The sequence below is a fragment of the Salvelinus namaycush genome, chromosome 19, assembly GCF_016432855.1.
Source record: "Salvelinus namaycush isolate Seneca chromosome 19, SaNama_1.0, whole genome shotgun sequence".
Taxonomy (NCBI): Eukaryota; Metazoa; Chordata; class Actinopteri; order Salmoniformes; family Salmonidae; genus Salvelinus; species Salvelinus namaycush.
In genome coordinates, this window is record NC_052325.1 from 49,016,859 (window position 1) to 49,039,447 (window position 22,589).

Sequence of the window (22,589 nt, forward strand, 5' to 3'; positions counted from 1 at the left end):
AAACGCCTCCTGACTGCTGACTTCCAACAGAGGGAGATAGATGTAGGGAGCAGAGACCTGATCTGTGAACTTTGTCAGACACTGATCCCAGCTGGTAAAATAATCTCACAGGACTGAGCTACTACGACATCCCGAGAGAGATCTAGACTGGTAGAACTATAGACCTGGACTGCCTATGCTAAAACTAGAATGTTCACACTAGATCAGGAATGCTTACATTAGAACTAGAACACTTTCACTTGAAGTAGAATTATGTACGTGATTTTACAGTGTATGTCGGATGTCGTAGGATGAAGTGGGATGTCAAAGGTTTAGTCAGCTTTGTATACTTCGCAATCTACCATGTTCTATTGTTTCCAGAAGCACCTTCATTACTTCTGGTTGTAAGTACATTGAGCATTTTACATGGAACACTCATTCGAGGTGGCATACACTGTAACTCTTCAAACAATTTTACTTCTCCTTTTCTACGAATCTCTTTACATGTTTGCCAAAACATATATATTAAGGTCAATTTAGAATAGTGTTACGTTTTGTTGTTTATAGATTGCATTATTTGCGTGACAAATAACAATATCATTACATGATTTGAGCGATGAGTAACACGAAAGAAGCCAAATATTTACTTAATGTCACAAGTGTAGAGAGGAGCAGGCAGGAGGCAGTCACAGGTTTAGAACTAATGAGTTATTAAAGCACTATCATTATAAAAGCGGGAAAAACCCAAGGTGCAAAATAATAAAGTACTCAGGAAATAGTAGGAGAGATTCCTCTCAGGAAAACAAGCAATATTTACAATAACCGACAAAGACAAATGACAGAGGGAGTATATATACAGTGATAGATTGGGTACTGGAACCAGGTGTGTGTAATGATGATGACAAGACAAGTCCGGAGTTGATGAGTGAAGGGCGTTTGCCAGCAGCAGGTTCAGCAGCAGCTAGAAGGCCCGCGATGCCGAACACCTGAGCTGGGCGTGAGGGGGAGCCAAAGCAAAGGCTGGTGTGACAGTACCCCCCACCCCCAGTCCAGGATGTCCTGTGCCGGAACCCAGCACCGCTCTTCGGGACCATACCCCTCCCAGTCGGCCAGGTACTGGAGAGACCCCCCACGGTGCTGTGAGTCCAACAGCCTGCGGACGTAGTACGCCGGGGCATCCTCAATGTCCAAGGGAGGGGGAGGTGCGTCGTGGGGTCCAGCACTAGCCAAGGGACCAGCTGCCACCAGCCTGAGGAGAGATTCATGAAATTAAGGTGAGATACGGTAATTGACGGGGAGCTGTAATCTGTACGTCACCTCATTGACTCTCGTCAGGACTTTGAAAGGACCCACAAACTGTGGGCTCAGCTTCCGGCAGGGCAGGCGGAGGGGCAGGTCCTTCGTAGTAAGCCAGACCCTGTCACCGGGGTGAAAGACTGGGGCCACACTGCGGTGACGATCGGCTTGCGCCTTCTGCCGGAGGACGACGCGCTGGAGACGGGTGTGCGCTGTGTTCCATACCTCCTCGGCGTGCCGGAACCAATAGCCTAGAATACACTGAAAGGGTGTGAGTTTAGTGGAGGAGTGACTGGGGGAGTTTTGTGCGTATTTTGCCCAAGGCGGAAACACATCCCACTCCCCAGGCCGGTCCTGACAGTAACTAAGAAGGTACATACCCAGTTCCTGATTTACCCTTTCCACCTGCCCATTTGATTTGGGACGGTACCTGGAGGTGAGGCTGACTGTGAACCCCAGTTGTTCCATGAAGGCCTTCCAGACACGGGAGGTGAACTGGGGACCACGGTCAGACACGATGTCCTCCGGGATCCCGTACCGCCGGAAGATGTGAGAGAAAAGAGCCTCCGCGGTCTGCATGGCCGTAGGGAGACCAGGCAGAAGAATCAAATGACAGGCTTTGGAAAACTGGTCCACAATAACCAGGATGGTTGTGTGCCCCTCCGAGGGGGGAAGGTCTGTGACAAAGTCCACAGAGAGATGGGACTAGGGTCATTGTGGAACCGGCAGTGGGTGGAGTTTGCTATAGGGGAGGTGTCTCTCTGTCTTGCTCTGTGCACAGACGGAGCAGGAAGAGATGTAAACCCGGACGTCCTGGGCCAAGGTTAGCCACCAGTACTTGGCTGAGAGACAGTCGATAGTACGGGCTATACCCGGGTTCCCCGACACAGGTGGTGTGTGTGCCCAGGCGAGGAGACGGTCCCGCACATCAGATGGCACGTATGTATGCCCCTCGGGACAGTGGGCAGGTGAGGGCTCCTGTCGCAGCGCTCTACGGATGTCCACGTCCACATTCCACATGACAGGAGCCACAATGTGGGACAGGGGAATAATGGGTGTCCCCATCTCCCTCCGATCCTCTGTGTCATGCACCCGGGACAACGCATCGGCCTTGACTTTCTTAGATCCCGGCTGGTAGGAGAGGGTAAAGTCAAACCTGCCGAAGAATAGGGCCCACCTAGCCTGACACTGATTCAGCCTCTTCACTGCTCGAATATACTCTAGGTTCCGGTGGTCCATCCAAACAAGGAATGAGTGGTGAGCACCCTCCAGCCAGTGCCGCCATGTTTTCAGAGCCTTCTTGACAGCCAGCAACTCATGATCTCCCACGTCGTAATTCCGCTCCGCGGGAGACAGCATCCGTGAGTAGAAGGCACATGGAAGGAGTTTAGGCAGTAATCCAGTGCGTTGGGAAAGAACAGCCCCTACTCCAACCTCGGAGGTGTCCACCTCCACGATGAAGGGCAGAATTGGGTCAGGATGAGCCAGAATAGTTACGTTCGTAAAACGTTCCTTGAGCACGCAGAAGGCTTTGTTGGCTTCCTCAGTCCAGCGCAGCTGTCTAGGACCTCCCTTCAGGAGGGAGGTGAGAGGGGCCACCCCTGTGCTGAAACCCCTAATGAAGCGCCTGAAATAGTTGGACAAACCTAGGAAGCGCTGCATAGCCTTTATGTTGGATGGAACAGGCCATGACCGTACTGCACTGACCCTCTGCTCTTCCATCTCCACTTCTGCGGTGGATATCCGATAGCCCAGGAAGGAGACGGTCTGCTGGAAGAGACGGCACTTCTCAGTCTTGGCGTACAGGTGATGCCCTATCAGCCTCTCCAAAACAACCTCTCCAAAACCTGACATGAGACATGTCGCTCATGTGTAGTGGAGTACACCAAGATGTTGTCTATGTACACCACTACACAGCGACCCAACATGTCTCTAAACACCTCATTAATGAAGGAATGAAGCACTGAGGGTGCATTTGTATACCGTAGGGCATTACGCTGTATTCGTAGTGCCCGGTGCTGAAGGCAGTCTTCCATTCATCCCCCTCTCTGATGAGCACCAGGTTGTAGGCACTGCATAAATCCAATTTGGTTAAGTACTGTGCACCGTGTATCTGTTTGATCACAGTGATATGAGAGGCAGGAGATAACTGAATTTAACAGTTGCCTTATTCAGTGACCAGTAATCGATACAGGGTTGGAGACTTCCGTCCTTCTTCATCAAGAAAAGGGAGCTGGAGGAGGCCGGAGAGGTGGACGGATGGAGGAATCCTTGGGCCAGCGCCTCCTGGACGTAGACCTCCATGGCTTCGGTCTCTGCATGCGAGAGAGGGTAGATGTGCCCCCGCGGGAGGGTAGAACCAGGCAATAGGTCGATAGTGCAGTCCCATGGGAGTAAAAGCCACCTGTAGGTCCCGGTATTTCTCCGGGATAGGGATGTGGGTGGCCTGGTACGGACTTTCCATAGACGTGGCACAGATAGACACAGAGAGACACCTCGCATAACATTCCGGCGACCAACCCAACAACCTCCTCTTTGTCCACGATATCCTGGGGCTATGCAATTGTAACCAGGGGAAACCTACAACTACGGGGTGTGCAGGAGAGTCTAAGGGTGGTCGAAAACGACACCGAAGAGTTGGGTGAAGCGCTTATAGGACTGCACTTTTAGACTGTCCCTCTCCCAGCCGGCATGCACCAACTCCAGAGCCCGGCCTGTCAGCAAAGAGATCACCAAGACCACCTTGTCCTTCTCGGAGGCCGTCCCGGCATGAAGGGCAAGGTGGAGGTCAAACTGCAGGAGAAACCCCTTACAGTTATCTGGGGTGCCGTCAAACCGCTCCGGGAGGGGCACGTGGACTTTGCTGATTGGACCGGGTGATGTAGATGGTGGTGGGGTGGCTAGAACGACCGCTGGAGCTGGGAAGGTGGTGGTGTAGCCTGCAGCTGGCGTACGGTCCGGAGCACCTCGTCCATGGCTGTCCTGCTCCTATAGTGGAGAGGTCGGGATGTCCTGTTCTCTTGGGTCGGTCATTCTGTCACAAGTGTAGAGAGGAGTAGGCAGGAGGCATTCACAGGTTAGAACTACTGAGTTTATTAAAGCACTATTTATAAAAGCTGGACAAAACCCAAGGTGCAAAATAATGAAGTACTCAGGAAATAGAAGGAGAGATTCCAACAAGCAACATTTACAATGACCAACAAAGACAAATGACAGAGTGAGTATATATACAGTGATAGAGTGGGGATTGGAACCAGGTGTGCGTAATGAGCGGCTAGATGTTCTTTACCATTCTGCCATCAGATTTGCCACCAATGCTCCTATAGGACAAATCACTGCACTCTATACTAAACTGGTCATCTCTGTATACCCGTCACAAGACCCACTGGTTGATGCTTATTTATAAAACACTCTTAGGCCTCACTCCCCCCTATCTGAGATATCCACTGCAGCCCTCATCCTCCACATACAAAACCCGTTCTGCCAGTCACATTCAGTTAATGGTCCCCAAAGCACACACATCCCTGGGTCGCTCGTTTTTTCAGCGACTGGAACGTGCTGCAACAAACACTCAAACTGGACAGTTTTATCTCAATCTCTTCATTCAAAGACTCAATCATGGACAATCTATCTGACAGTTGTGGCTGCTTCGTGTGATGTATTGTTGTCTCTACCTTCTTGCCGTTTGTGCTGTTGTCTGTGCCCAATAATGTTTGTACCATGTTTTGTGCTGCTACCATGTTGTTGTCATGTTGTGTTGCTACCATGCTGTGTTGTCATGTGTTGCTGCCTTGCTATGTTGTTGTCTTAGGTCTCTCTTTATGTAGTGTTGTGTTGTCTCTCTTGTTGTGATGTGTGTTTTGTCCTATATTTAAATTGTATTTTTTTATTTTTTATTATCCAAGGCCCCCGTCCCCGCAGGAGGCCTTTTGCCTTTTGGTAGGCCGTCATTGTAAATTAAAAATTGTTCTTAACTCACTTGCCTAGTTAAATAGAGGATAAATAAAAAAAATGTAAAGATGACGAGACAAGTCCGGGGTTGATGAGTGAAGGGCGTTTGCCAGCAGCAGTTTTGTCAGCTGCAAGAAGTCTGGCGACGCCGAACGCCTGAGCTGGACAGGAGGGGGAAACAAAGCGAAGGCTGGTGTGATACTTAAAGGTCCAAATGCAGCCGTTGGATCTTAATATCAAATAATTTTGGGGTAACAATTAAGTACTTTACTGTGATTGTTTTCAATTAAAATGGTCAAAAAGAAACAAAAATTGCTTCTTAGCAAAGACTAATTTCTCAAGCAAGAACTTTGCTCGGACTGTCAGGGAGTCGGGAGAGGAAAACTGAAAACGAGCTGTTGTTGGCAGAGAAGTTTGGAACTCTCTTTCTTATTGGTCTACGTTTAATGACACAGTGCTGCCTGCCTGCCTCCGGATTTGCTCCAGATACCATCTTTGCTAGATCTCCCCCTTTGACCAACTCTCTCCGATGACCACTCAAGCCATGAATTTTACAACCCTCTCATGACGTTCCATCTCATGAATGATGTTGTTGTTTTCTAAATGCCTTGTCTTTTTTGTGTTGCTTTAAAGCTCTTTGAGATTCTTTATGTAATGAAAAGCACTATAAAATTTGAATAAATTATTATTATTTACTCATTTACCACCTGGTGATGTCACCATGCAGGCCAAAACTCCATCCCACCAAAACAGGCCGAAATTTCAGGTGGTCCTCTCAAACAGCTCTTACACTAAAAGGGCATTATCATAATGTTCACAATTTCACAGTATTATTCCAACCTTATAGTGTGTAAATATATATAAAACACAGGAAAAATCTCATTTTTGACTGCTCTGGGCCTTAAAAAAAACTAAAAGAAAAACGGACATTCTTGACACTTTCCTCCTGACTGCGAAGATAAAAATGTTGACCTAGTCATAAGATGTTAGTTTTAATATAGTTGTGCACTGTTGTTGACTCCAGATACATTTATAAGTATTAGCCAACAAAGCAAACCAAAAGCTGAACCTAAACAAACTGGGCTGAGAGACGGCCTTTGATCCACAGTAGGCCACAGTGACTTCAACACTTTACAGCAATTGTTTTCAGCTGAGGTTTCACTGGTGGCTGGTTCTCTGAGTTCTTAGAGCCAAATGAACAGCGATGAAATGCGATTCACTCAGAACAAAGAGTCAAAGGTTGAGTGTCTCCACAAACGGAGAAAATTATTTGATTTACTTTGATTCTCTTTTGGTGTGACTCAAGATGTATAGACTATTTAGCTCTGGGAAACGGAAGAGAAGGTAAAGAAGGTAAAGAAGGTTTTTATTTTTTACTTGATTGAAAGTGAATAAACACCTCGGAAAGCAAATGTTTTTTTTAAAATTACAAATATAAAAACGTATCTATGTATCCAGTAGCATACAGTGATATAGTGGAGGGGAAATATGTGGGAAAACGCTGATCGCAGTTTGCGATGAGTAAAGTAACTCTCCGTATACTTTCACCGCATTTTCAGCAACATTTGGGTAAAAAAGGTACGTAAACAGAGAGTTTACCCTCAGCTACACCATTGGTAGCGTAGCAGGAAATATGTTTGGCTGTCTTTCATGTTGAGCTTATCTAGACTAAGTTGTCTTAATTTATGCCACTGCAACTACAGTGGCAACCCACAGACAGCATGAGCACACATTCCGTCTCGCCATAGTTGTGTGGTCAGTGCTATGCGGCATTGTTGGGACGTCCCTACCCTAAACCCAACCTTAACACCTACCCTTACTCTAACCCTAAACTTAACCATAACCATAACCCTTACCTAATCCTAACCTTATCCCTTACAATAACCATTTTACCTTTCAACATCAATGGGGTAGAGACGTCCCAAGGATCCCGGATAGCACAGACCATAGTTGTGTGTGACATTCACAAGAGGATTATGAGAATGAAATGTGATCAAAACTATTTTCATGTGACCCCTGAGGACTTGACCTCTCACAAGGTAGCTAGCGTATAGTGTAGCTCTGTAGCTAAAAGCTCCAGGCCTCGGCTGCTCAGGGTTCCCTCTCTTGTAGGAGCTGAACCCTGGCACAGTGAGAAAGCTTGTGAACATTTTCTGGAAGGGAAATATTAGCTATAAACTGTTTCAGGCAGGGTTCGGATTACGTGGGTGCAGGGCACTTCAATCACAAATCAGGGCCCCAAATGAATGTTAAAACGTTGGCGGCCCGTGATTGTTCTGAATATTATTGTTGGTTCATCCCAATGGTTTCAGAGCACCCAATCAAACCTCTTCAGGATCCGACCCTTTTTTTCAATTTTCGCCTAAAATGACATACCCAAATCTAACTGCTTGTAGCTCAGGACCTAAAGCAAGGATATGCATATTTTTGATACCATTTGAAAGGAAACACTTTGAAGTTTGTGGAAATGTGAAATGAATGTAGGAGAATATAACACAATAGATCTGGTAAAACATAATACAAAGAAAAAAACATGCGTTTTTTTGTATTTTTGTTGTGTACCATCATCTTAGAAATGCAAGAGAAAGGCCATAATGTATTATTCCAGCCAAAGTGCAATTTATATTTTGGCCACTAGATGGCAGCAGTGTATGTGCAAAGTTTTGGGCTGATCCAAGGAACCATTGCATTTCTGTTCAAAATTGTGTATCAAGACTGCCCAAATGTGCCTAATTGGTTTGTTAATAACTTTTCAAGTTCATAACTGTGCACTCTCCTCAAACAATAGCATGCTGTTATTTCATTTTACTAGCTACTGTAAATTATACAGTGCAGTTAGATTAACAAGAATTTAAGCTTTCTGCCAATATCAGATATGTCCTGGGAAATGTTCTTGTTACTTACAACCTCATGCTAATCGCATTAGCCTACGTTAGCTCAACCGTCCCACGTGGGAACCCATCGATCTTGTAGAGGTTTTAAGCAACTTCTACTATAGAAGCAGGCACAGTTATGCTTTTGATCTTTTAGATATGATTCCCATAATATACTTGAAGTAGGTCACAATAATTTAAGAAATGGGTCATTGTTATTCATTACATAAAGATGAATACGTTTCTATTTGAATAAAAGCTCAAAAACCTTCATGCTAACGGTACAATACAAGGGAAGGGAAGACATCAGTGGTCCATCCATTTGTAATACCCTCTAAAATTGCTTAAATGTAACACGCTGCACAACCTAGACATTAGACCCCCCCACACACACACAAACACATACACACACCCTACCCATTTATTATTATTTTATTTGTGACTTGTGGCCAACATAAATAGCTTTATGTGCCTGCACATGTTGACAAAGCAGCCATGGCTCATTGCTGGTTGATGGATGGCTGTGTGTGCCTAGCTAATTATTAGTACACATAAAAGGATGCTGTTATTTCCAAACCTGGCCCAGCAGGCCCCAACCAGAGAGGTCAGTGGGTAAATCTGGGCCGATCAGTCTGCGACTATATCACTCAATCTTGATATATGAGCACAGAGGTACAAATTAAATGTGCAGCAACCTTCTATGGGGTTCTGGGCACAACAGGACACCATTTGGACTAATTCCTGCATGGGGTTCAGACAATAAAGCACTATGCTGCATGATGTAATTACTTTGTGTACACACATCTGGATTTGGGTTTCCCAGAGGAAGTTAATGCACTTGAAAAAAGAGGCCGACCATTATGAACGTGGAAAATGTAGTATGTGCCGGTGAAACAAGTGGAAGTTGGGGAAATGGTGGGGAGCTAATGGCTATAATCTTTCTAGATGCAGATGTATGCATACATATGGACGTGACTATTGACCTTCTCATGAGATCTGGTCAAAGTTAATCACTGCCATTGAGACGAGCAGGAAGATTGCTTTTTGGAAATAAAACCGCTTGCTCAAAGCAGGAGGTTTACATGTCCCTCAAATATTCTTCCAATCTCATTGCTCTCAATTATTTTGCCTATTCTCCTTCTGCAGCCTCCCTCTTACTCCAATTACAGCCATCTTGCTTTTATTTGACAAAGTTACAGTTTCACGTTCCATCTCCGTGCTATCGCTATCAGTTGAACAGAGGGCTTTATACATGTTCGGTTCCATATTCGAGGCGATGGTGCCGGCATGCATCTGGATTTCATAGCAGCTCAATTGTCTCCGCTAGTGTGGGCTAAGATTGGTATCTGATGAGCTCTGAAGGCTGACATGGAAACTGCGTAAATCTCAGAGGAGGAATGGTATTGATATTTATCGGTGGGTTCGACCTGAGATAACCGCTGAGCATCGGCTGCAACCTGTCGCGATGTATGCACAGCATTAATCTACATCAGCTCATTAACTACCTGTCTAATGCTTGAAGTCAGAGGATCGGGTACATAATTCACTATTAATGTGTACTACGGTATTCACTTCCGGTATGTTTTGATGACGATAATAATGTCTCTGATGTGTTGTTTAGCCTCTTGTATGATTAGGCCTGTAAGTCACTCAATATATGAGAATCTAATAAAGGACTAAAAAGTAGAATGATAAATGTTACCGTTCGATGGCCCAAAATCCCTCACAGAACAATAAATACATATTGTTTTGATTCATCTTGAAATGGGTTGTTAATTAAAGTACCTTAAAACTTCAGTACAAATATTTATAACTTTATTGATAGTTTACTTGTACATTCATATTTTGTGAATCAAAAGGAAAAAAATACAAACTGTATAGTGAATCATGTTTAGGCATGCTTGCATATGAAACGATACTACTTGTGGTGGGTATAACAAATTCCATGGAGCTTAGTCGAATTCAATCATCCCTGAAATGTTTGTAAACGCTGACACGCTACATTTTAGGCAAACAATGCACAACAGCCACGCATCTTCCGTTGCAAATGTAACATTTAAAAAAAAAAACATACAAAAATAAATGCAAAGCCATGTCAAAATGTACACTTGTATTTCAACTATTTTTTTAATTGTATAAACTTTCAGACAAAAATAATAAATAAAAGCACCCATAATGTTTAATTTAAAATGGAGACATTGCTAAACAACTGTAAATGGTGGGTTTGAGAACAGAGAAAGTGTCGGTAAAACATTGTTTGAGGTAGACCTTACTAGGATCTGTTTCTCAATGACACAAAACATTTCCAAAACATTATCCTTTGAATTTGCAAATGTTTCAAATATAATACTTGCTAGTAGGCATTATTTATTTAGGTTGTGAAACCATGAAACTGCGACATGAGCATGCAAATAAATGCAATTTGAACATGTACAGGCCTAAAGAAAACCAAACTGTCTCTACAACACTGCCATGGTTTTATTGTTCCTATAACATCAATTGTAACATTCGTTAGAATCTTTGGTGGAATTTGACATAATGCTTTGTCCCGTGTTAATACAATAGATTACGATCAATGATTTCAGATCCTACTTTCAATGATCAATTTCAGCATCAAACCCAGGTGCTCATGTCTACCTCAACAAGTTATTATAGTTTCCTGATGTGTACAAAACTATGTTTGAAAACCATTGCATTTCTGGGGTTATGGCACATGATTGAGGATGAGTTCGCAACATAACGTAATATACAATGCTTTAGAAAAAAAACGGGTCTGTTTGGCAAAGAAATTCAACACACGGATTCATCAGTGCCTGAAACAAATCACTGCAAATCATTTGTTTATCTCTAACAATGAACAGCTTTTTTTTCTCTCTCTTTTTTTCCTTCATATTTACAGTATTGCACTTAAACTGCGCACAATTGCATTTCAGTTTAACAGATGCTTCCTTCATATTTTCAAAATTACAAAAAAAATTGCAGTTATACCCTTTATCCTTCGAAACGTTTTTGTGAGCGTCTCTTTTCGATGACATGATAAAAACCCAAATCGGTTCCTTTTCCCACCCTCGTTTAGTAAAGTAGTATCTGCTTGTAGTGCTCTTTGTAAACTCCCACATACAAGACCTGAAGTGCAAAGAATATCTTCACTTCTATTCCCAAGAAACGTCACGATAAACAGAAAGAAAGAAAGCTAGAGAGAGAGAACAATGTGAGGAGAACAGCAAAAAAAACTTCTTTTGGACTCATTCCCAGCTAAACACATTTACACTTTCCATCCTCCAAAAGCAGAAAAGTAAGGGATTAGATTAGCCTATTCCTGTCAGTCCACAGTTTAAAGGAAATCAAACCCCAATGATCTTTGACTTTGTGGATGAGAGTATATATAGTGGGAAGTTTGAATGGCAGTGGAACAACAGAGTTGGGGTGTTAGGTCTGATACAACATGGCCAGGCTCTGTGATAAGTCTGCAGTCCTCCAATAGAACTCATGCACTGGGCAGCGGCAGGAAACAACACAGTGGTTACACAGAGAACATGGCCATTTCTTTTCTCTTTTTTTCTACATTTTTTTCCTTTGTCTTTTTTGTGTGTAATGTTTAGAGCAGGTCCGGTGCCTCGTGGTGTCAGTGTCTTTTCCCAAACAACACAATAGTGTGTAAAGTCAACGTGACGGCATTGGCATCAGTGAGGCTCTAGTATTTGGCCCTGCTTGCCTGCTTTGCCAGTTTGCTTTGTTCTAAAGTCTCCCGGTCTGGCCTGGCCCGGCCCTGGCCCTCGGCTCAGACAGACATCCACATGTGTTTGTACGGTCCTGGACTTGTGATGTGTGCCTGGAGTGGACTGAGCCACTGGCCCCGCAGAAGTCCTGCCTGTTGGGCGAAAAGTAAAAGGTGATTTCATTGGTATTTAATTACCGTTCTCTCTACAAATGGGTGTTTTGGCAGCTGGTTTTGTGACAATTTTCTTGCTCCCCTCCTTCTTTCTCCTCCTCTTCTTCCTCCACTCATTCTCTCCCCATCTCCCTCTCCCTCTGTGTCTCTCTTTTTCTCTCTCTCTGTCTCTCTCTTTCATTCTCCCTCTCAGTGTTTATTTTTTTTTAAATGTTGTTTTGTTTAAGCTGTAAGTGTCAGACCCGATCACAGGGCTCAGTCTTGTATGAGAAGCAGGTGATTATGAGGGCGTGGGGCGAGCGGAGGGGAAACCCGGTGGGGTCAGAGACCCAGCGCCTCGGCATGTTTTCTTGCCTTGAGTCGGAGGTCAGCGATGCTAGAGTTCTTGCTGTTGCTCTTGGCAGCCGCCGCCACGGCCGCCGCTGCAGAGGCTGAGTCCGCGAGAGAGGCGATTGGTAGTCCAAAGGGCGGGGGCGGGAACATCAGGTAGGGTGCATGTGCCGCCAGGTGAGGGTGCAGGTGATGGTGGGAGTGAGCCACGCCCTCCAACTGGAGCTGGGCCTGGACCTGCCGGACAACCAAAAACAATCCCTGGGTTAGTGAGACCCTCCCAGCCCCTCAGGCTGTGTGTGTGTGTGTGTGTGTGTGTGTGTGTGTGTGTGTGTGTGTGTGTGTGTGTGTGTGTGTGTGTGTGTGTGTGTGTGTGTGTGTGTGTGTGTGTGTGTGCGTGTGTGTGCGTGTGTGTGTGTGAGAAGAGCCAAGGGTTTAGGTTTCACAGTTTGACACTATTTAATTCCCCTTCAAGTTCTACCCCCTCAAAGCTGTTGCTTACTGTGTGTTTTCTCCGAAAAATGTTAGGAACTGCACTCTGAGCCTTTCCCCTTTTTTTCATGTCAGCTATTCTTAAAGTTAATGAATCATACATAACTTCACAGACACCACGTCCAGTTTAACAGCCTAGAAATCAAAGTCTTTCTAAGACCCTGAACAGATTTGTTTCATTCACAGTGAGATCTCCTTCATACCCTTGGAAATATGCAACGTCTTGTTATCCTGATTACGGATTCAATTGCATAAATAAATATAAATTCACGCAAAAAAATATTAACGTATTTAGAGTTATAAATATTTATCCAGACATATTCCTGAGCAAAGGGAAAGTGAAAGTCATAAGGACCATAGAGTATCAGTTTGCACATTCTTGGCAATTATTTTATGAGGAGTAGGTGAAAATTTGAAATCCCTGTACTTCAGAAGGAGAGCTACGTTGCCTCTTGCCATTTCTCAAGCGTTTCAAACGCCACAGGAAGCAAGGAGAGAAGTGAAGAGCCTCGTGCTTTCTCATCCAACCCAAATAAAACTTCATTTAAGCAACGCATGGTAAACGTTTTAAGAGAGAGCTAAATGTTTCAACCAATTTAAAATGTTACGCTATTTCGACATAGCCAATAACATGGAAAATGACCGAAATTAAAGTTGTTAAACTGCGAGAGAGACTTAAAATAAACCGCAAAATATGCTTTCTTGGACGGTACTTCATTACGTACTGCTGACCAGTATTTGTACTTGCACTGCATTGCATTGACACGAGCCACAGACACAAGCCAACGCATAAATGACCAGTAGGCCTTCCTCCATATTTTGTTTCCCACCAACTGTCACTCTTACCAAACACTCAAAAAAATAGGCCTGATTCCAGATAGACAGATACTAACTTTCATAATAACAGCTAACACTCAAACAAAGAGCCTTGTTCCAAATGTATGAATGCAGACTGTCAGTGAAACACAGAAGGGAACCCCTCTTTGAGAGGGAATCTCTCAGCATGTTGTTGTTAAGTTTGCTGGGAGGATCAGTGGAATGGAACAGGGCATGAGCTGCTACAGGCGCTACCCAGTCCCCAGCACAACAGCTGGTCAATATATGTGTGTGTGTGTGTGTGTGTTTCTGTGTGTGTGCAAGTGTGAATGCATGTGCATTTGTGTGAACATGTGTACGTGCGTATACATGCAGGGGTACATGTGTGCGTGCGTATACGTGCAGGGGTACATGTGCACTTGCATAAGTGTGTCACAGCCTGCCCTGTGCTTGTCTCTCTCGGGCCTGTAGAGGTAGGGCTCTTCTCTCAGTATGCAGGCCTCATGCCTCCCTCCCTGCCAATGCAGCTCACCACCAATATCCATCAGAGCCTTCTCCAGTCGGTGCTTTCATCATCTCTTTTATGTGCTTGCGTTGCGCAAGTGTTGGCTTAATTAGGCCCAAGCTTTTCACAGGGGTGAACAGACAAATCAACGGCCAGGCCTCAAAAACAGACCTCGCCAGATCAAATGTCTCTCCAACAAACACAAACACACACACGCACACATCACGCTCTTAACGCACCCCAAAGGTGAAAGGTGTTCCGGGGTTGAGTTGACTCACACACCACCCTCCAGCTCCATAGAGTTCTCATTCACAACAGCCTTTGTAAACTACAACCTCGGACGATAGGTGTCTATTTTTAGTATAGTAAGGGCGTATGCACCTCTCTACAACGTCTCTCACAGATTCGGAGATGATTGTGAAGTATGGTTGGTTATATTTTAGGGATTAATATCAGCTATACCTTCGAAGAGACTCAAATAAAAGTAGGGTGCATTTTTATGACTGCGTCAAATCTTTCAACCATGCTAACAGATTTAGAAACTACGGCCCTTTGTCAGTTGACCTCCTTAAGAGTCTGTTGACGCACCCATGCGTCAATCTAAGTAACATAATAAAAAGATTCCTCGTCAAAATCTGTCACTTTAAGATAGAGATATCTGGTTTTCGCATGGGCTGCGTCTCAATCCACCACATCCGCCTATGTCGCCCTTCCGCGTCTGCGGTGATAGGTGGCTGAGCCACAGCGGTGTTTGCCAGACCATGACACATCCTAAAAATGTCTGTGGCAGAAAGGGGAAACTCTCACGAACACGATGGTGTTCTCCGTTTTGCCCTACGACCCCCACAAGTGTCATGGGACTCATCAGGTCACCAGTACCAGATTTTAAAAATGAATGGAAGTATGGAGGTAGTTTTGTGCCAACAAAACAGGGGGTTAAATACGTGTCTAAAAAAAAAAAACATTTCCTGAGATTTCTTATATCACCACTTCCAAACCTTATTCTTTATGATTTTTTTTACTGTCTTTTTTTGCCATTTATTAATGTGTTATTCAATGTGTTTCTATGGGCTATAGTAGTAAAGGCCAAATTCAATATGTTATCAAAACAAAAAATATATATTTATTTTTATATACCTAAAGGGGTCCTAAAAATCAAAAACGACCTTCTTAAAACAATTCCACATGTTAGTTTAATAGAATCCCCCCCAAATGGCTCAGACTTTCAGAGGTTAATTGACGTTGAATATTAACTTTGACTTGTGCACAATCACTCACTTGCATGCCTGCATTTCATCAGTAAATATTTCACATAGGAGTCATGTCATGAAAAAGAGAAAACAACATACCTGTTGAAAAGGCATCCGTAGCGCTCCCATGTTGACATATGGAGCTACCCTGCAGGCATCCAGATGACTGGCAATTCCCAGAGTGACACCTGGAAAGTATGAAGAGGTGTCTGTCAGACAGTGAGACAGTTAAGTTTGAGTATAAGGGTGATATGGTTGGTCAAAGGTTAGAAGATGACATTTTACATTTTGCAAGTGATTAATCAAACATAATACAGTGCATGCACATGAAGGTTAATTAACTTTACAGGCTAGAGCATAGGCCTACGTCATTATTGTAAGAACTGTGTGATGGAACATACTAGCAAACAATTTAGTCAACATTTGCAAGTGTAAAATGACAAGTATAATAATCATCACAACATAAATCATAAAAAATACAAGTAGATGGATAATAAATAGAATTTACCTTTATGCATCTGGTTTTCTTGTTTTCGACATTTCGCTCTTCTGTTTTGAAACCAAACCTGAAAACCACAATTTTAAACAGTGAATGAGTGTATTGTAGAATATCCATGTTGGGGAAGCTACTCTGAATATACATTTTACCAAGCTACCAATTACTTCACACTGGAAGAAGTTAAGCTACACTAAGAAAATGATAGTTTCATTAACTAAAGTTACTTTGGAAAAGTAGTTCACCACATCCAAACGTCTTTGGGAAAGCCATCATATGTACATCTGAAATGTTATAGACTACAAATTGCAAGAACAGAACACGTATGGGTCATATGTTACCATAAAGTGTAACTTAGACTATTAAACACAAACACAACGTTTTAAGTGAAAATGAGGCAGGTCTGATGCCGAAAAAGAAAGGAAATGATTGTCTACTTCACCCATATTTTATTGCATTTTTTCAACAACAAAAAGTAGTGTGGTTCTAGTAGCCACAAACATTGTGTTTGTGTTAGTTATATAAAATGCAGTTAATGTACTCCCCAACACCGAGAATGTCGATGATGACATTACTGCTCATAATAGTAGCCTATAAACCTATACTGTTTTAATCGTGAACTACAATTGCCTACACTAATTGCCTACACTATTATAGATAATATAAGATCGAATATATTATCTATAATAGTCTAAAATAATATACAGCATATCGTCACAAAATGTATAGCTTAACAATATTTATTGATAGGCCTACTCCAATTTACGTAGGCCTATGTGCTCAAAAAACGGGGCCAAAAAAGGTCACTTGACTCCGTCTAATCTACTAGGCCCTTTTGCTCTCCAGGTTACAGAAGCAGCATAGCCTATTATTAATTATCATCAACCTAATTTCCCTCCACGAATCCATTATCTCCTCTCCCCTCCGACCCCAGTAATGAATATCATTGACAGTAGCCGAATTAGCGACGAGAGAACCACAAAAGGCCACCTTAATTACTCAAGGTGCTGCAGCCATTTTAACGCGTGTGGATTGGACTGTAATAATACGTCTGTCGATAAAGTATGCATTATTGACATAGCATGTCCACAGATGATTTACCCCAACTCTCCCTTCATCGCATAGCCTATTGGAAACAAATGTTCGTGTAATGTAGTTTTTAGAAGATAATGATTTAGGATTAGGCTATTATTGGCGTAGTATTACCCTGTTTCCTATTATGATTGTTATTATTATTAAGCCTATAGGGCTATATCATTATTCGTATAGCCTACTGCTAATTTTATTATTTAATTGCTTTAGGTTATATCACGAGGTGTATTTAATTATTTTACTTTTTAATCACTGATGTTGTTGTCTCTTAGGTCTGTACTGACACAAAATAAAATAAAAACAAATATACATATATAGTATATATATATATATATATATATATATATATATTACAGCTATATATATTACGTGCCAGAATGCTAAGTAAAGTGAACTACACTGGTTACGACAGTTATTTCTTCATTAAGGACCACTCAATGATGCGCTATACAAACGCCCTAATCTCGTTTCCTTTAGATTTTTATTAGAGACAGTGAATAATGACATTTAATTTAGCTCTGTACCAGCAACCCAGATATATTAGTCGTAATAGAATTACTGCACGCTCCTCACCAAGCTCTCATAACTTTCAATTAGATTCCTCAGCTGCGCGCGACGTGGGGCTTCTGTTCCGACGCCTAAGTGCAGGTTAATACCCTTCTATCTACCACATGCCTTACAATTTACTTATGATAGATTTGGGGGTTTCAAATCGAAAAACGGTCGGCTGCGACATGGATTTTAATGGTGTGTGATTTTAACCCTCACGGCCCATTTCAGTCTATATGCGTTATTGTTGTAAATATTGAGTACATATTTCTCCCATTGCGTTTTAACAGGTAAATGCTTTCCTCCCGTCTTACCACAATTTGATTTTGTCCATGTTTAAAATGACTTTTTTTTTTCATGTCGCGCTTGCAAGCTGTCACACGGTGCAGACTTCTAATATTAGGCTACTTAGTACTCCGATTAGAGATCGGAACACGAGGTGTGCCACCGACTGAGTTCCAGCTGAATTGAATTATTTCTAATCCATTTTTATGGGAACAATATATCAAGCCAGTGGCAGATATTACAAAGACAACGCGGGGGGAAATGAGGTGACTGACATACGACGGTGTCCCCTGAAGCACTCGTACAATCTCTTCATTAATTTTTATGATGTGGTAAGATCTTTCCGAAGCGCATTAACTATTTTTCTTCTGCAATAATCTGCCAGGAGAGAGGAGACGGGTTCAAATTCATCCAATGTCACTTGAGCAACTATGATGTGGCAAAGGCTATAGGCGTCATTGTATTTGTTGGAAAGCAACAGTATTTTGGTCATGTGAAAAAATAGACCAATGTTATCATGATATACATTTCTTTGATAATGGATAGTGTTAAATTGCAAAAACAATAATTTAAAAATCAACAGTAACCAGTAGGCTTGCAGTATTATTATTATTATTAGCAGCAGTAGTAGTAGTAGCAGTAGTAGTAGTACTAGTAGTAGTATTGTTCGTGTTGCACTATTAATGCACTTGATACGTAAAGTTAATAAAAAAAATATTGCCAAACAAATCTCACCGAGGTCGTGAGGTCAATTGTAATATCGATCCAATAAATAAACTCGCGTGGCTTTCACCATGTCGACACAGTCATATTTGCACAGTTTGTTGCATCTAATATTTCATGATATGTTTGTCTCATTGCATCACAAAAACAGCTCACTCAACACGTTCTCTGGAGTGTGTACATCTCCGTATAACTGAGCCTTGACAACAGGCAGGGCGGACCAAAATAATGGTAGGTCTACATAGCTCATGAAAATTAAACATAAGCAGTGATGTTTTATCAAACGGGTGAATAAATTATATTCAAACGTAAGCCTCAACGCTATCTCATTTTGACGCTACTGTTTTAAATCATCCCTGAGCTGTTTTTTTTTTTTTTTTTTACACGTGCACATAATAGAAGAGATAAATGCCAAAGCGTGCACCTAAACGTGTTTAAACGTGTTTAAAAAAAAAAAAAAAAGGCGATTCTAACCCAACACGTTAACAATTTGATTAATTTCCAAATATTTCCTTTTGGCAATTGGACACCATCTTTTGTTTTAGTAAATGTAGGCTATCTAAAAAATATATAGTAGTTTTTAAAGGCAGCTTATCAATACGGTTTGTAGGCTATTGCCTTGCAAGTGGTGACTCTATAGCCTTCTGAAACGTGTTTCATTTGTGAGCATACATCATTACTGATCTAGGCCGTACATCCATTTTATCCATGTTACTCCGCACCAGGAATTACAGTAATCTTCTTGCGTCACACACTATGACCCCAGCCTCTGTCACTGGATGTCTCAATCTGGCAACCTCTCACACGTTGTTTTCAGAACAATCCTTGATGCTTTGAGCTTAAAAACTCAACCTATTTTGACCCACATTTTGTTCATAAAATAAAATAAAAACGTATGAATCTAAGGGACAGCCCTATCTAGAGTTTTGTCCAAAACCTTTAAGGGTTATGCTTTTCACTTTTAGTTGATGGAGACCGGGAGTTACCTGTACTCTTGCCTCTGACAGTCCCAGCCTCTGGCTCAGCTCTTCCCGCATGAAGGCGTCGGGGTAGTGCGTTTCGTCGAACAGGCGCTCCAGCTCATTGAGCTGTTCCAGGGTAAAGTTTGTCCTGCTCCGCCGCTGCTTCAGTTTGCTCTGTGCGTCCTCGTCCTCGGACTTTACGTCCTCCTTCTTCTCTTTACACTCATATATCCCTGCGTGAATACACACAACGTTTTCAAAATACAGTACATCTCTAGACTAAACACAAAAAAACTGTCAAACACCTGCAACTACAGCTTGGCTTTGCAAACACACACACACACACACACACACACACACACACACACACACACACACACACACACACACACACACACACACACACACACACACACACACACACACACGCGCGGCCGTGTATATGGTGTAGCTTATATTCATTTAGTGGAATACATAGTATGTGTAATACTACTATTATACATAGTAGTATTATGCTAGCCAGCCAGAGACGGTAAACAGAACATGAGAAACGAGTTCGATCTCTATTGGTCGAAATACAGGCCTGCAAACGTACAAAACCAAAATGCCGGTCATTGCACTGTGGGTTTACTATAATGACAGTTATTCACAAACATACATATTGAAATATTCGACCATAAAATCCTGTCACAATTAGGCCTTGTGATTTCCTTAGCGGTATTTGCCTACAGTCTGCACATGGATCCTTCATTGGAAGGAATGACCTTCTGAAAACGCCCCAATTTCCACTGGACAATCTGAAACTGTGATACCAAACAATTGTAGGTTATTAATGTGACTTTTATTTTGGAACACCATACGTGTTTTATATTGTTAATTGTTTTATCAAATACAGTAAATTGTAAAACCTTTAGATAAAAAAAAATAGTAAGCCTAGTAAGTTATTTATCGGGTTATTTCAATGGTTGGTATAATAAGCCTATCATACAGCAACATATTTCCACGGGAGTTGATCGTTACAAACGTAATAAATAGCTTCAATATTTCACAAGGTTAACGTGTTGCGTAAAAGACAGTTATTTTCAGATAGGCATGTATGATTTGTTTAAGATTCTCAAAATAGTATTACCGGGGCTAAAGTCTTGATACGTCATTATTACTATCATCTAGCAATTGTTTTCCGTCATCATTAGACTGGACCTATTGTGTGCTATACAACAACCGCTATTACATACATCCAACATCGAGGTGCACGGGTCAATTTTGTGTATGACGTTTTCCCCCCCTGTTATGTCATGAAAACGCGAGCAAGAAACACTTCATATAGGTTAACACTGTCTAAATAATTGATGGTCCAATGAACGAAAGTTTAAAAAACAAAGTATAAGCTACTGTATGCTGACGGGCAGAATGCAAGTACCACTCCTATTAATTGTACAATGGAAGCATAGAATTAAGCCTATCCTTATGCACATCATCGCCATCAATACGATATTATGCAACGATATGATGTGTTAATCAATACAGTCATCAATAGGAGTGAGAGAATATTGATATTATGTAGCCTAGGCTTCATTAGTTTGGACCACTGCTTTTCACTGCAAAACACATGCCAGTGGGCCTACTATAGAAAACAGTATTTCCAAGTATCTGCACATTATAACGACGTGAGCTTACGATTTTAAAAAAATAAACAGTAACTGCAATAATTTAAATGTTTTCGTTATAGATTTGACGTTGTAAATGTTTTGGCCACCACATATTTTTGTACTTTTACAATCGGTGCACCGAAAGTAATCGTGAAAACCAAGGGCTTGGTTCGTGTAAAAAATGCAATGCATCTAGGACATTCACGCTACACAACTCGAACGGGTGGATAGAAACGTACCTTCCGTGGCCCGTGAAACGTTAAACTCCTTCAGTTTTTCTTTCTCTAGCTCTACGTGCTCCTTGAATAGATGTACCGGACAGTGGTTGCTGCCTTCCGTTATGTCCTGTAGACTTGTCTCCGAGTTCCCCAGCTCCCTAGCCCGCGCCAAGCCACTCTCCAAAACTTCCCTGTACGTGATACTCTCCTTACTGCTCTCCTTGGTTTTCTGCTCGAAAGATTTCGAGACGAACGCCGTAAGTTCTTCCATGGCCGTTCAGTGGTCCTGAGCACGGAACCCCACTTTAAAATGACCTATTTAACGTTAGTCGTCAGCTCTTCGCGCGCTCGGTCGTAAAAAGAAGCGATATTGGGGGTGGAGAAGAGGTGAGATCACTCCTGCTGTTATGACTGTGTTTTTGAGAGCACACTATTTATACACCGCCACCTCAGCCCAGCCCCCACCTCTGCGTCTTGGGCAATTACGGGCTGCTCGACTTATCTGAATTCAACTTTCAGCAGCTTTTCCAGAAATCAATGCTTCGACGGAGGCAGTTAATTGAATTAGGGGTCATTAAAATGCCTACGGTACCTTATGGGGAAATGAGTGGGAAATCTGTAGGCTATTAATTAATTCGGCGATAATTTCATTAACGTGATTTCGAGATATGAATACGGAGTGGCTGGGTTTGCTCCTCCTGGTGTTGCTGCTATTCGTTTGAGTTGACAACTAAGAATTTAAAGCACATAGGTGGTCTAACAACATAATCCAATATAAACAACTCGCCCTACATTGATAAAATATTACATTTTAGTGTTGTTGTTTTTTTTTAAAGTGGAAAACATTTGCAATAGGCTAGTGATGATGTAGCCTGTCAGATAATGTCTATAACGGTGGTGTATGATTCGAGTACAATTAGGCTACGCATGTCATTTCTCGAGAGGGAGAATTAGCTTAACTAAGTATGAAGCCTAATTATTTTTGTTTTGCATGTGTGAATCACGTGGCAATACTTGGAAAGAGGCCACAGTCCACACATTTTCTGAGATTGTAAATTACTTTGAAATATTGCAAATAAATCGAATGCCAATTATTATAAATATAATTTCCTTAATAATAATCTAATGATAAGTGATCAATACCGGTTTATGACGTTTTTATCTCATAACTAGTGAGTAAATATTCACGATTAAATGCATATATTATTCGTTTTTTTGTATGCATAAAAAT

The 22,589-nt window shown here is 42.2% G+C and overlaps 1 protein-coding gene across 1 annotated transcript; it reads right to left on the minus strand.

Moving 5' to 3' along the window:
* Nucleotides 1–12,312: 12,312 nt before the first annotated feature.
* Nucleotides 12,313–21,629, minus strand: LOC120063873 (short stature homeobox protein-like). The gene is made up of 5 exons (XM_039014191.1): nucleotides 21,380–21,629; nucleotides 19,516–19,724; nucleotides 15,893–15,950; nucleotides 15,484–15,572; nucleotides 12,313–12,558 (listed from the first exon to the last, which is right to left on the minus strand). The coding sequence occupies exons 1-5, from the start codon at nucleotides 21,627–21,629 to the stop codon at nucleotides 12,313–12,315; spliced, it is 852 nt and encodes a 283-aa protein (XP_038870119.1).
* Nucleotides 21,630–22,589: the final 960 nt, after the last annotated feature.